At 45.0% G+C, this 15,147-nt stretch overlaps 1 protein-coding gene across 7 annotated transcripts in view; it reads right to left on the bottom strand.

The window, feature by feature from the left end:
- Positions 1–15,147, bottom strand: part of Ctnnd2 (catenin delta 2) — a 793,031-nt gene that overhangs the window by 13,040 nt on the left and 764,844 nt on the right. For all 7 annotated transcript variants that reach the window (XM_021182850.2, XM_021182851.2, XM_029469855.1 and 4 more), the window contains 2 exons: positions 5,018–5,144; positions 961–1,092 (listed from right to left, as the gene is read on the bottom strand). In XM_021182850.2, coding sequence (XP_021038509.1) covers positions 961–1,092; positions 5,018–5,144 — 259 coding nt within the window. The remainder of the gene's footprint in view (positions 1–960; positions 1,093–5,017; positions 5,145–15,147) is intronic.

Genomic DNA, 15,147 nt, shown 5'->3' with positions numbered 1-15,147 from the left:
TAAATAGCATCAGCGACCCATGCCCCATGCTTTTGAGGATACTGGGATGAGAGTGTCTCTGTGACTCTTTATGGCTATGCCCTTTGCACCCCAGTTTCATCAATGATATGAGCACCTGATCTTCTCTTAAAGGCTATTATTCATGGCCTATCTTCAGGAAGGACCCATCTTTATATCCACAAGACAAAAATTGTGTTTCGAGTCCTCTATTAAGGTCACGTTTTTTGTTTTTGTTTTGTTTTGTTTTGTTTTGTTTTGTTTTGTTTTTTTTTGAGACAGGGATTCTCTGTATAGCCCTGGTTGTCCTGGAACTCACTTTATAGACCAGGCTGGCCAGGAACTCAGAAATCCATCTGACTCTGCCTCCCAAGTGCTGGGATTAAAGGCATGCGCCACCACACCCAGCTGAATAAGGTCACGTATTAAGGGGAGTCTAGTTTTATCTCCTATAGGAGCATCCTATGTCTTGGTTCCCACGTCCTATCTCTTACCCACATACTTAAGAGAAGCAGGGGTGATGCAGACCCAAAGACAGTTGTAAATGCCCAAGAGAAACTATATGAAGGAGATAGGAGTTAAGGCAACACCTATTAAAAGCCAGGGTAAGGAAGGCATTCTGGGAGGGGATCTAGCAGGCACAAATGTATCAGCTTTAGCCTCCCCAGAGTTCTAGTGGATGGGATGGAAAGACGATGGTCCTGACTGAGATAGGGATGAAGGTAAAAGCTCATCCATTCTCTGGAAGCTTCCTGGGCACTGCTGGGTAAGGCACTGGCATCATGGCAAGAAAAGAAATGATCTCAATAGGAGTCCTGTAGAGGGCCCTTGCCTCCTTCCTCCAGTTCTCGGAACTATCAAAATCTCAAGTGTTCTGACAGTCCTCCAGGCTACAGGGTGCAGCTTTCTGTTTGAAGCCCTGGCCTCAGTGTTGGCCCTGGTCACATACACGACTGTGCTCACCTGTCATGGTGTCTTTTCTGGAGGTGTGTTCTCCTTTAGTTCCATGGTAAGTGGCGTTGTTGCCAGCGGACTCGTAGTCTGTCTTCCTTTCTTTGAGGCTGATCATTTCCCGAGGTGAAGCTGGGGCACTTGCTACATAAACACACGAGAGAGGTTACTTTTCTGCATCTCATTTCATGGCATGCATGGCTTTTCACATAAACAGTTAACTTCACGAATACACACGGTCCAACACATGGCACTATGGGTCCCTGGATCGCTTAGATTTTCTTTACTTTTTCGGGCAGTTGTTCTTACATTCTCCCTCAGTCCTCGGCAGCTGCTGCTTTGTCCTAAGTAGGACAGTTTGACTTGGAGGCAGGCAACTAAGAATTAGCCTCCCGCCCCTGGGATCATCTTTCTTGGGGAGAGATGGCAGAGACTTGATCTTCTTCTGTAGCTGTACACAAAAGCTTTAAGAATGAAACCGGTCTTTCAAGTCCATTCTCCTGCCTCTCCCTCTCCCCTTCACGTTCTCTTTTAATTAGATATGCTTCAAAGGAACCGTGATTGTCTGAGCATCCCTAATTTGTAAACCCTGAGCACAAACACTTTGAAGTCTGGAACTTTCTGAGCACTGACATGACAACCGAGGTGGAAAATCCGACATATCCTACCTCGTAACACAGGCTGCACTCAGAGCCCTCAAAACAACTTAGACTTTTTGTGTGTGTGTTTAGGCTTGTGTTCTCTGCTCAAGATGACTCCGTGTTATGTATGAAATTATTTCAAGCTAAAAATATATATTTTTAAAATGAGTAATCTGAAACATTTCTGGTTCCATTCCTTTGAATAAAGGACATAAGACCATGTTGACACTGGAAACTCCCCGATGAAAAGAAACACAATGTGATGTCCACACAGAGCTGCTGAGCAGCTGCCTCAGTTAAGACTGGAGCAGCTCCTTCCGTGTGAGGGATCTGTGAGGCTGAGCCCAGGTAGCCTGGGGCACGTATGAAGAAAGTTGTTTTTCCTGACAGGGCATTTTGGCTTCACCTCTTGGGGTGACTTATCAATAATGTCTCACACACCTGCTTGTTGATTGCTGGTCACAATGATCTATCTCAGCCTCTGCCATGTTGCTATTTCTAGAAGAGATGGATTGTAATTATAGAAAGGACTCCCTGGAGAATTTCATGCTGTTGCTGTTTGTTTCTTTCTTTGTTTCTATTTCTTTGTTTCTTTCTTTGTTTCTTTTTTTTTCTTTTTTTGTTAATTGGCACCAGAAACATGGAAACCACAGTTAACTGGGTGGCTTGGTAGCAATCAACAGTGAGCTGGTGTAGAGATGTGGGAAGAGAGAGACAATGGTGAGGTGCCACAGGGGTGCTCGCCAAGTCTGTTCCTACCTTGATGCGGACATCATACAGTCTGAGGACCTCAGCCGGGTGGTTTTAACCTTCCATTTTCTCTGACTTCCTGTACCCCAGGGCTATACTCCATTATCTTGTTTTATCCAAGTATCTGGTGAGCTTTGAGGGACTCTCCTCCAAATCCTGAACTCTTTTTTTTTTTTTGAATTGTCCATTGAAAGGCCTTGAAACCCACTCTTGGCAAGCATACCTGCTGGTGAATACGTTGTTTGGTTTTTTTTTTTTTCCTTAAACTGGTTTTTAACATAAAGCCCTCCTTGCTAGCCTCTAAGCCACTTTCCCAGCCCTGCCTCAACTTGTCTTTCAGAGCATCATTTGCATCCTGTGCAGGGTGGCTCAGCTGCAGCACACAGGGCTTGCTCCTATCCTGGATGTACCGTTTTCACCACGTGAGTCACTGGATTCTGTGTATGATGTAGTAAAGCCTGCGTGTACATCTCTGTGCCTGACACTGCAGGAGGCAGAGGCGTGATCTGGGCTATGTTCGCTAAACTAGGGGAATCCCCAATGATGCAGGGGAACAGACAGGTGAATACCTCAGAATCAGCTGGGGAAGTACTCAGGAGTCCCATCCAAGGGCAGGAGAGTGAACAGGGGTGCTGTTGTGCTGTCCGGAAAGAACCTCACTGTGTCTCAAACTGACCAAAATGAAAGCAGGGCGCACCGCTCAGCTCTTGCAGTGCTTAGAGGTTTCTAACTCTGACTTTCCCTCAGAAATCACTCCCCAAATTCATTAAATACAGATGCCCGATCCTCACACGGTACAGGTTGGGTCAAAGCACCCAATGGATCCATGAGCATCGGGATAGGATAACCTGCAGTGTTATCTCTCGTGGGGACACTTGAAATCTCAGTGATCTGACCCAGGGGTACAGTTCCCTGCTACACAGGGCCTCTGGCTCTTTAAGAAGGAATCAGAGGTGGATGCAGGTGAAAGACAGGGAGTTGTTATCCATTTCAGGCTGGAGAAACACCACCTGTGCTGAGAGTACTCTGCATCTTATGTGTCTGGATGTATCCTGAGCTTAAAGGAGATGATGCCCCAGCTCGGCAGTGTCCAGTCCACGCCTGCCTACACTTGTCTCCTCAGCTGCTGGGGTCTCAATTTCATCACCATCTACCCTCTCTCTCTTCTGCTTAACCTTTCCCTCCCTTCTGGTAAAGTCCTTCTTCTGTCCTTGTTCCTATGGTCCTGGGTATCCTTGCATAGAACCTGGCCATTTAGGAGTCAGTGCCATCAATCAAGAAGGAACAGTATTCTGAGGCCTTTGACCAAAGCTTTTAAAATGAGAGCCTAATACTGCACAGATGGCGGTGTTTATTAAGCTACATGAAGTGTGTAATTATCTCCTGAGACCCTGCACATGGTGATGCTTTGAGTCTCCAGTAAATCAGGATTAAGCTCCAGGAAAGATCAAATCATGCGAACAAATGTTTATTAGGTGTCTGGATGTGCCTGGCCTAGGAAATACCAAGGCAGAACACTTGTTGAGTGGATCCTCATGCCGGCCCTTGCCTGCCTACTCCAGAGATGGCTTTTCCATATCCCAACACCTTCCCACTTCCTCTCTCACTTCATCTCCCTGACACTGATTGGCTGACTGTAGCTCTTGATTAGAGTTAACCAGCCACCCTCCTTCTGTGTCCCAGGTGCTCTTTAAGCCTTCAGAACGGTAGAGTTAGAAGCATCAGTGCCCACCTGTGTGTGTCCATATTACAGAGAGTTCCCGACTCTCATCTACAGTTGCATCAAATGTCCTAAGGACTACCTTGAACTCAAATCTTCATGGAGCTTGGAGAGGGTAACTGATCTCTCTGAAACGTTCTCTCTTTGTTTCTGCTTTCCCTCCACCCTGTGACCAACTGTGAGAACGGTGTAGAAGATTAAGGGCAGTCATCCTCTGGGGCACAAAAGCCACCTTGCAGGGCAGATTTTCTATCCAACCTTTCAAGGTGGTGTTTCAAAGAAGAGGATTTCCTCAGTGGGGGTTGCGGGGCAGGGAAGGGAAGAGAAGGATGTCACAATAAGAGATACAGGGGATCTGATACAAGTAGGGACAGCTGGTTACTTAGTCTTCATCATTCCCCGGTTAAAAACCATAATCACCAGACAGGGAGAGATGAGCTTACGACCCAATACTTTGAAGAAAGAACCGTAGGACACTTACATTAATAAATAACAGACACCTTTACCTTTTGTATTTCCACCTAGTCTTTGGGATTATTCAAAATGACTGGAAAATCATAGAAAGTATTTAGAAAGACGTGAGATCAAAGTTAAGTACTGGGCATTTGGCAGAATGAGAGAAAAATTATGAATTAAAGCTGGCTACGATACAAATTTATTGGCGATTCTTAGGTTGTAATCAGCAGATTGGGTATGGGATAGTTAGAGATGCTCACAGAACTCTGGTGTGTGAACTCTTGCCTGCCTCCTTTATACAATCCTTCCTCACTGAGTAAACGACACATTCCACAGACAGGAAGCAAGCACAGACTGGGTCTCAGTCTGCCTACTCAACAGAGCTGCCACCACAACAAAGCATACTACAAACCAGACAGCTCTTCTCAGTGTGGTGCCCAGATGAGGGGCTGGGAGGGAGTCCCTTGGCTCAGGAGGAAGCCAAGGCTGGGCTGCCTCTTACCTGAGCGGTTGTTGGGAGACACACGCACGGGAGAGATGGAGGGTGTGCGGGAGGAGGAGTAGGGCCTTTGTCGATCCCTCTCGATGGTTGAAGATGAGGCTACAAAGTGATATTGTGACCATCCATCCTGCAAAAGACAGCACACTCCTATTAAGCAGGGAAGACACAGGCGATGGCTCACCTCCTGACTCGGTGGAGTTCCAAGCATTTGAATTTGCAAAACATTTCTGCAGGTGTCAGAAGAGATTACTGGGCTCCGCACATCACCAGGGCTTAACCCAGAGGAATGGGAATTGAAGACACACCTCTTCCTCCTCCAGACAGCCTGGCTGGGAAGGTGGGTGGTTTTTGTCTGCTTTTCCCCCCAAATATTAAATAAATGGTTTCCGTGCCAACTTGCTCTGCCCATACGTGTTATTCAAGACAGAGACGCTTCTCAGAATGTCACTTGACTCAAAACATCATCTGCCTTTGCCAACCTGGCTTCCGCTTAGTCTGCTTGCTCTCTCCACTTGCTAGCGATCCTTTCTCAAATGTTGGCTTCTTCTCAGGATGGGTCTGTGAGCAACAGAGACCCAGGGTAGTATCCTGCCCCCTTTCTCATTTATCCCATTTATATAATTTCCAACCCCTCTCTGGTTTACAGAAGCCCAACTCCCTGCCTCAGGACCCCAAAGGCTCTGATAAAACACTGGATGACACATTTCCTGAAGATGCTGGGAATTCCACTTTAATCAGAGCATCTCAACATGTTTTCCAGCACATGTTCCCTAGGCTTCCAATATCCAGTCAGTGTTTGAAATGCATATATTCTATTTTATAACAGATCCTACACAAATGCACTACAAGTCATGCTGTGAATTTACAGAGACTAAAGAAGGCAATGAAAACAGCCGAGGAAACAGAGCTCCTGTTGACATGTCACAGACTCTCATTCCAGTCTTTCTCTTGCAATATCAAATGTATTTGTATCAAAGTATAGTCCCTCGGAGTGCTGGCCTAGCAAGACAATGCAGTGGGCACCTACCCTGCTCCCAATTCCCTTTCAATTTTTTCTAAAGTCTAAATATTATCTTTAAAAAACTGAAAGAATTTTCATTTTTTAAAGACAACAGTTCAACTTTAAAAGAATCTGATGCATTGTAAGGAATCATTGCAAATATTAATAGATGAAATTTAAGAACAAAACCTATACTCCTTTTAATCTTTATCTCTTTGTTTATCTGATTTGGTAACTCCTGTTCTTACTCATACGATAGTGCCAGGCCTAGAAGTAGACTTTGTTGAAAGTGGCTGCTAACACGACCTGGGCTAGTGACTGTGTGGCAAGGGTCTCTTCATGGTTCCAGGAGTTGGACTCCATGTCATGGAGAAAGAAGACAGTGAGGCCACTCAAAGTTAAAATAGGAAGCAAGTTAAAGATGTCACTATTAAAATGTGGGGATCTTCTATTGGAGAAGAGCAGGCAGAGGGGAGCACAGAGCACTGGTATGGCTGGCTGCTCTTAAGAGATGGTATGGAGGACACTCACATCCTCTGTGTGTCCATGGGAGTGACCCAACATACAACACAAAGGAGCTAGTGACATGGGGGATAAAGGACCATCGCAGGATGATATAGGACTGGTAGGATTCAGTGAACCACAGTGTTGCTGACAACAGGCTGAGGAGAGGCGAGCTGAGCTGTCGAGCTAAGATGGGTAAGTGGGGAGATTTGGGGCTAGGATGGTGAGAGCCTTCTCTCTTCCTTTTGCATGTCTTCTCTATGGAAATGAGAAATGAGGTCATCTGTTGCAAGCAAGGAGCATAGATTAGATAATAGGAGAAGAAACAGGAGGGGAGTCAAGAAAGAAGTGTGTGTGTTTTTGTGTGTGTGTGTTGGAGGAGGGGCTCAGTTCCAGAGATAAATGGGAAGGAAACAAGGGCTCGTGGAGAGATGGCTCAGTGGGTAAATTGCTTGCCACACAAAGCAAGCTTGAAGAATGGAGGTCAGATTCCCAGCATCTATGGAAATACCGAGTAGATGTGGTGATTCACATGCAATCCCAGTGCCCCAGAAATGAAATTAAGTCCCCAGAGCATTGTGGCAGCCTGAGTGGCTAAATTAGCGAGCTCTGGATTGAGGTGGCAAAGGGGAACCTGGTCTCAATCTATACAAAATGGAGACTGGATATCAACCTCAGGCTCCACAGGTTCGCACACAAGTAAAAGTGCACACATGCATAACACACACACACATTTGCACAGGCAAGCACCACACAAACAATAACCCTGGATGAGAGGTGACCTTTTCTTCCCTCTCATTCAGTGAAGCAGGAATGGTGGAATGGCCAAACTGGAGAACTCTGATACAGCTTCATCCGGGAAAGCCTGGATGGGGCATGAAGATTTCTATTCTGATGGCACACACTCACATTCTTACAAATGCCATGGCATGGTGTAGCATTGGATGCTGGAGACCAGGATGCAGCTGGACCGTGGTGTAGCTCAATCACAGCTCATTACAGACAGCTATGCTGTAATTAGTTCCTGGAAAGCTAAGCCCCACTGCTCTTACTGTTTGGACTCTTGATCATTCAATTCCTTGTATTCTAAATCAGCTCAGAAAACCAAGAGGTATTGTTGAGTGGAATGCTATTGCTAACTGAATATGCTTCTGCTCCCACTAGTCATGCACCTTTTTGTAATCTAGCTAGCAATAAACTATCATTCATTTACTTCTTGATGCCACTTATAAAAGGCTCAAAACTGGTTTATACACATAAACAGCTTTCTTTTATCATTTGTCTCTTTGCTCGCTTCCCCCCCCCCCCCGTTTAAATTTTAACTCATTCTTGGCTGTGTCTCTTCTCTTCTCTTCTCTTCTCTTCTCTTCTCTTCTCTTCTCTTCTCTTCTCTTCAATCCTAAGATACTTTTGTACCATCCACATGGCTTGTTGACATAAGATAAAGCTCAGGGAAGAAAAATGGGAGACTGAGAAGTAGCCACAGTAAGTAGGGAAGAACTGCTAATCCTCATGGTTGGTGATAAGGAACTTTTAAAATGTCCATGACTCTGCCAGCTGGAGCAGTGACCCAGAAGATGTGCCCTTCAGCTTGAGACCCAGCTAAGCTGTCAAAAATGTGAAATGGTATCTGGCACCTCAAATCGGTTTTTATTTTTATCACATTAAACTTAAAACTGGAGGCTGTTAAATCACTCCAAGTAGACAGAGATGGAAATACAAAGAAGTACAAAGTCATTGTGCTTCAACTTGCCACCAAGAATCACTTGACCTTTTTCACGTCCCCGCCTACTGTCTTCTCACCAGTTCTGGGTTATGTGACAACATTTCTTGTATATTTCTTTAGGAAGCTTATCATCCTCTGAAGCTGTAGTTTTCTACAGTGACATTTTCAGGGGTTCCAAGGCAGGGGAACTAGGGCAGAGCTCAGCTTAATGGTCTTAGGTCTTTACCACCAATCTAGTGCTTAGTTACTCTAGCTGGCTCCTGTCGTGATGTCCCTGAACTTAACACACACACACACACACACACACACACACACACACACAGATATGTACACACAGACCTACATACACAGACTGCCTTCACACACATAGAGATGCACACAGAGACATATAGACACACACAGACACATATGCACACACAGACATAAAGATGCTGATGCAGACACACACAGACAGACACACATGCACACACCCAGAATACACACCCAGTTATACAGACATACACATGTACACACATAGACATATATACATAGAACTGTACACAAAGACATATACATGCATACACACATACAGGTACACACAGACAACTTGTACACACACAGAATACACACAAGACATACATACATGCATGCATGCACACACATACACCCATGTACATACACACATGCATGCACACATACACACACATACAAATACACACACACACATACACACACACATACACACACACACACACACACACACACACACACACACAGACACTCATGCACACTCATCATGCGATGTATGCATGCATGCCCAAAAGTACAACTGTGGAGGAGAGAGGTCAGTGTTGAGTTTCTTCCTCCATCGCTCTCCACCTTATTTTTGAGTCAGGGTCTCTAGCTGATCATGGACTTCACTTCTTGCATAGGCTGGATGGGCAGCAAGCCCCAAGACCTGCCTGTCTCTCTCTCCCAGCACTGAGATATAGGTGTGTACACTGCACACCAGGCTTTGCTTTTTACGTGGGTGATGATGGTCTGAACTCATGTGTGCATGCTTGTACTACAAGTCCTTTAACCACTGAGCCGTTCCCTCAACCCCTTCACTTTATGGTTTTGATTGTTTGGTAAACATTTCCAGACAGAACACTCTTTATGGCGAGACATCCCTGATAGGATGGGATGTAGGGTTGAGTGGCTTGCAAATTGCTTAGGACAGCAAGCATTTGCCTCATAACTTCTTATTATAGAAACTGCAAGGCACTAAACTCACATCAGCATAGAGTTTGTTAAGTGTGTTCACAGGCTGAGGCAGAGTTGCTGGTCAAGGCCCAGAGTGCTCTTGGGCCCTGCCTCCCCTACCTGACAGGTCTCTCTTATGGAGAGGCAGAGAAGGCTATGACCAGTCAGCTCCACTCTGCCAGTGTTAGCAGTGTGATCACCTGGATGTTCTAGTTTCTCTTCCCCCACTTTAACCCAGGGCAACAGGATTGGTGAGCACAAGGACTTCAAGAGTAGCCACACCTGTATCTCTGCCCTTGAGAATCTGTTTGCATTGTTCTGAGGAAGACCTGTGCACACTTCCTTGCTAGAGCTCCATTCTCCCTCTGGTTGATGCTATGACTCACCCCAGTGGCAAACCATTAGCCTGTGTGTGTGTGTGTGTGTGTTTCCAAAGGTACAGTTAAGTGGGACCCAGAAGTACATATACATTTTTTTTTAGGTCTACTCTATTTGGCAATGTCACATAAGGCATTTTCCACGCTGCATTCTATGGGCACAAAAATAGGTCACAATCTCTGAGCTGAGAGAGAGCATATACCCATGCGTAGCCTGGCCACACGTGAGCATGCGGCCTCTCTTACTCCGTGATTCCATTTTACATGCGTACACCTTCTAGCTCTCAGCTCAGAGACCCAGCACAGTGCCTTGGCTTTCACAATCTGTTCCGTACTTCCAGCCCGACTGACTCTGTCTATGCCAGGTGAGCAGGAGGCAGGAAATGCAGGTGTATCAATCACAGCAGCGGAAGTGTGCTGCCCCCCAGGCTTGGGGAGGCTAGGAACATAGTACAGTTTCTGTTTCCCATGAACATGGCATGCTCACATCAAAACTAACGCAGTAGTGATCCTGTCTGTCTTCCAGCAGTGAGGCAGATAGCCTTGTTGGTTTTGCAACCCTGGTGCTGGGCTTAATGTCGGAACACAGCGATGCCTGGCATACGCCACTTGGATTTTATGATGTAAGATAATAGCGGTAATTATTGTAAAACAAAGTGCTCATCAATTCCATAGGTGTTCCTGCTAGCTTCTGCAAGTTCAGTCCACACTGAAGTACACATGGGCAGCAGAGAGAAGCCACCACTGACACTGATGGAGCCACCGGGCTCTCTGTGCTCTCTGGCTCTCTCCCGAGGATGTTCAGAGCCTCATGATCTTTTTTTTGGTATTGTTTTAGTGGAAAGCAATCCCACGAGAATCTTTCTCTGCCAATGGTCCGTGACATACCCACGGCGGGGCTGCAAAGCCGCATTGGTTCAGCTGATATAGTTCAGAAGAGGCCTTCAGCTCGGCGGCCCCATCAGGGTCCATGTTGGCTTCTCTCTGCTGCCCACCCATACTCCAGTGTGGACTGTATGATCTTGCCTCATTTTTATCTAACCTTGAGAGCAATTCTGAAGCATCGATCCATCTGTACCTCTGGCTCCTGCACTGATGCCAATCCCAGGCACATCTTACAGAGTATGTGGCCTTGCGCCTTCATCTCTGCTGTCTCAGAAAATATAAGCTTCTGCCCATAGAGAAGACACTCAACTCTCCCCCTCCCCAGGGAGAACTGGGGATCAAAGGGTGAGAAGGGAACACATCACATTTCTCATTAGTTATGCTCCAGTTTCTCAAGGCTGGGTCCAGGCGCTCACACCCACTGTGAGTGGGCCTAGCATACTGAGGGACTGGTTCCTGAAGGCATTATCTAGTGGGAGGCATCCTCACTGGCTAGGGAGCAATGAAGACAGTCTCACACTCCAAAAGGTGTGTTAACCCTGTCATCCGGAGGGGTGGAGAGCATTGGGTGAGATGGGATGAGAACCATGTCAGGGATTGTACACAGACTCCCAGCTGCCTGTTCCCCAACTGCCCCTCCATCAGGGGAAGGACTGACAATCATAATGTACATCAGAGGAGGAAAACGATTGGGAGATGAGTTGTTTCAGGTCATAGAAAAGAGTTTATGAGAAGGTGGAAGGAAGAGAAATGTCTCAGCAGCTGCTGCAAGGCAAGTGTGGAGACTTGGTGGTCAGAAGAGAAAAAACGGGGCGACAGAGCAAATTCTTCGTAAATAGGCAAGAGTTAGCAGGGACTAGGATTCTGAGTTACTTGTTTTTCTAGCCTCTGACCTCTGATTTGGCAAGATGAGCTTGGGAGGCCACGCAAGTGTAGAGCACATGGTGACAGTGAAGAGCCACAGCTGGGTAAGTTCAGTGTTGGTGGCCCCGTTTACAGCACCCCTCAGCCAGTTTTGTTGTATTGTTTTTGTATTGTATTGTTTAGATTTGGCAAACTCTTATGATAAAGGGACATCTCTGACTGTCATTAAGTAATTGACTTTGACAATAAACACTGTTAATTTACACTGGGGACATCGGCTAGAACCCAACATAAACATTTAGCAGTGGCTGCCCATGTAGAGTCACGGCCCTTTTCTTTTTTGCTTTATAAACAGCTCTTACATTTTCTTCCTCTGGTAAGATTTATTTGGCTTCAGAACAGGGATTTCTCAGTGGACACCCAGAAACTACTCAGTGTCGAAGAAACAAATACAAGTTTTTCTCCTTCGCTGTCCTTGAAGGTTCTACAGCCCACAAAGCCTGTCAATTCTCATTTTCTTTGAGTGACTTGAGAGAGAAAGGAATGTATGTCGCAAATCCTTTGGGCTTTTAGTAACTCGGGCTTGTCCGCTCATCAACCTCAGATACTTAGAGCTTGTCACTCACATTCACATTCAAGACTTCTTCATTGTGGAAATAATTGTCCAAACAATAGTCAAAACATACGCCCTGGCCATGAAGAGGTCTAAATTGTGTTCCTGTATGAAAAATGCTTGTTCGAAGATGTGTTGCTTTCTAGTTATTTCTAAGTGGAAGGAACTCATTAATGTAACTACACAAAGTAGAGAAAGAAAATACTGGGAATTCGTGCAGTTCCCTCCTTATGTTTATAGAGAATCCTCACTTGCTCCCAAACAATGGTGGCAGTGTTTGATGCATGGTCAGGGTGACTGAAGACCAAGCCAGATTTTACATAGCAGTCGAACCTTTTGCTGTTCTTTGTTGTAATAATACAAATTCTGTTTATTTTTAAGGTAAACTGTTTGTTAAAGATTCATTTAAGCTAATTCTACCAACAATTCTAGAAGCCATTAGTGTTAAATATTTAAACGAAATGTTAAGGGCCAAAAGGGAGTATTTGCAGTTAATGCAGGAATAAACACTACCTGACAGACCCCTGGCTTTCATTACTTTGTTTCAGCTCTGTTGCTTCTAAAGAAATTTAATTAAGTTGATTTGGGTTTTAAAGGTACAGTATATCTATAAGGACATGGCTCTTCTGAAATACCATCTTTTATAAGAAAATACTTATAAATCCATTTTATGAGCTCCTTTTAATTCAATTGGGTTAATTCTGAAGATCTACTATCATCAAGGAGATTTGACAAGTTGAAAAGAGCTGTATGTACTTTAGTCAAAGAAGGCAAACTGCCATTACTTGTTGGCATTCAATAGGTACCAACAGAAGAAAAACAAAGATCTTAAGAAACAAGACCACAGCAGCCTCTTCTCTGGTGTCACTTTTGGGGTTTTAGGTAAAAAAGCTGACTTTCATTTCCCATTTCTGAGTAGAGCGGCCATGAACATATCTGAGCAAGTATTTATGGAGCAGAATGACAAATCTGTTGGGCATATGCCAAGGAGTGGGGTAGCTGGGGCATAAATGTCTTGCAACAGATGAATGGAGAATGAAAATGTGGCACATACATACTTTCCAGCTGTAAAGAAAAATGATATCATGAAAAAGTGATGGACCTAGAAAAGATCCTACTAAGTGAGGTAACCTAGACCTAGAAAGGCAAATGCCACATGTTCCCTTTTACCTGTGGTTCTTAGCTCCAAATCATCTGATATAATGTAAGTATACAGCATGGAATGTTTGCAGAAACCAGGAAAATATAAAGGGGTCCTTCTGGGGAGGGGTCTTGGAAAGGGATGGTAGGATACAGGTGATGTGGAGTAACAAACAGAATAACTGAGATGGGGCTCAAACTAGGGAGCAAAGAGTGTTGTCACCATAGGAGAAGAAGGGACGAATCACACCAAGGTTGCTTGACAAAGCCTTAACAGATAATCTTATTTTATATTTACCTGAAATTATACACAATATTGAGTGTGTGTGTTTGTATATGTGTGTGTAAGTGTGTATGTGTGTGTGTGTGTGTAAGTGTGTATGTGTGTGAGTGTATGTATGCATGAGTTAAGCTACTTGGACTGTATGTTCCTCACAAGAATCACACACTAGCCCAGTATCAGGCACAGATACGTCCTTTTCAGCAGCTGGTTAGGGAACTCAAAGTGACTCCCAGACAATATGGACTGGTGAGGTAGCCCTTGGTTGCTTCTTAGGAGTTGGGCTTGGGAGTTGTGTCTATTGCCAAAGACAGCACTTGACATGATAGCCTCCTTCCTGTGGTTTAGAGTCCATGATTCCAGAAAATACTACTCAGGCTGCCAAGGGTAGGAAGCAGCTAAGCAGTCCTTTCCCGCTTGCAACACCTATGAACCATGACAATGACCAGTGCAGCAAGATATGGGTAAAGATGCAATAAGTACCAGGAACATATTGGTGGCAACCAAAACCATCTAATTTAATTCAAGGCCCGCTCAACATGAGGCAAATCATGCCTTGTCCTGGAAATCTAGCCAGCTTACCAGTGCTAGTGAGGTCACGGACCTTAGGAAAGAATCTATTACTGAAACTTTACTACATCAGCACAATTCCTCACTACATTCTAAGCCTTATTCTTATTCCTACAGGTAAGTGTAGCTACCAAGAGTAATCAAAGAGACTTCTCTTTACATCTAATGAGGACCATCACACAATTACAAGGGGACACAAAGCAGAGGTAACTGGACTGTGGGAGTTCCACCCCAATAGTTACATCAACATCACAGTTCCTGTATCTATGGCTCAGGGAACATTGAGAGTCAGAAATATTGTAAGAGCTAGGATTCCAGGAAATCTGCCATGAAAGTGTCTCCTGGAAACCGCTGCATAAACAAGACCAAAACAATGGCCATATCATTGGACATGTTAACTTGGAAGGGGAAAATTTCCCCAGTGTCCTAATCCTAGGCAAAGAACTACAGGGAAGTAGTGACTACCAGGAAAAGGAGAATTAGTGTCTCCCAGGGATGAGCCCACTAGTTGGCTGTCCAGTGCAGAGTGGTCAGCCTTGAAACCACACAAAGACCACCAAGAAACATGGATTCAGCAGATTGTATTTATATATATCTTTACACACACTATGAGGGTTTGTATATGCTTTGCCCAGGAAGTGGCACTATTAGGAGGTGTGGCATTGTTGAAGTAGGTGTGTCACTGTGAGTGTGGGCTTTAAGACCCTTGTTGTAGCTTCCTGGAAGCCATTCTTCTCCTACCTGCCTTTAGAACAAGAGGTGGAACTCTCAGCTTCTCCAGCTCCATGTGTTCCTGGGAACTGCCATGCTCCCACTTGATGATAATGGACTGAATCTCTGAACCTGGCAGCTAGTCCCAACTAAATTTCCTGATAAGCGTTGCCTTGGTCATGGTGTCTGTTCACAGCAGTAAAACCCTAACTCCCCTCTCCCTCTCCCTCCCTCTC

This window comes from Mus caroli, chromosome 15 (assembly GCF_900094665.2).
Source record: "Mus caroli chromosome 15, CAROLI_EIJ_v1.1, whole genome shotgun sequence".
NCBI classification, from domain to species: domain Eukaryota; kingdom Metazoa; phylum Chordata; class Mammalia; order Rodentia; family Muridae; genus Mus; species Mus caroli.
This window is presented reverse-complemented; position numbering and strand designations above follow the sequence as displayed.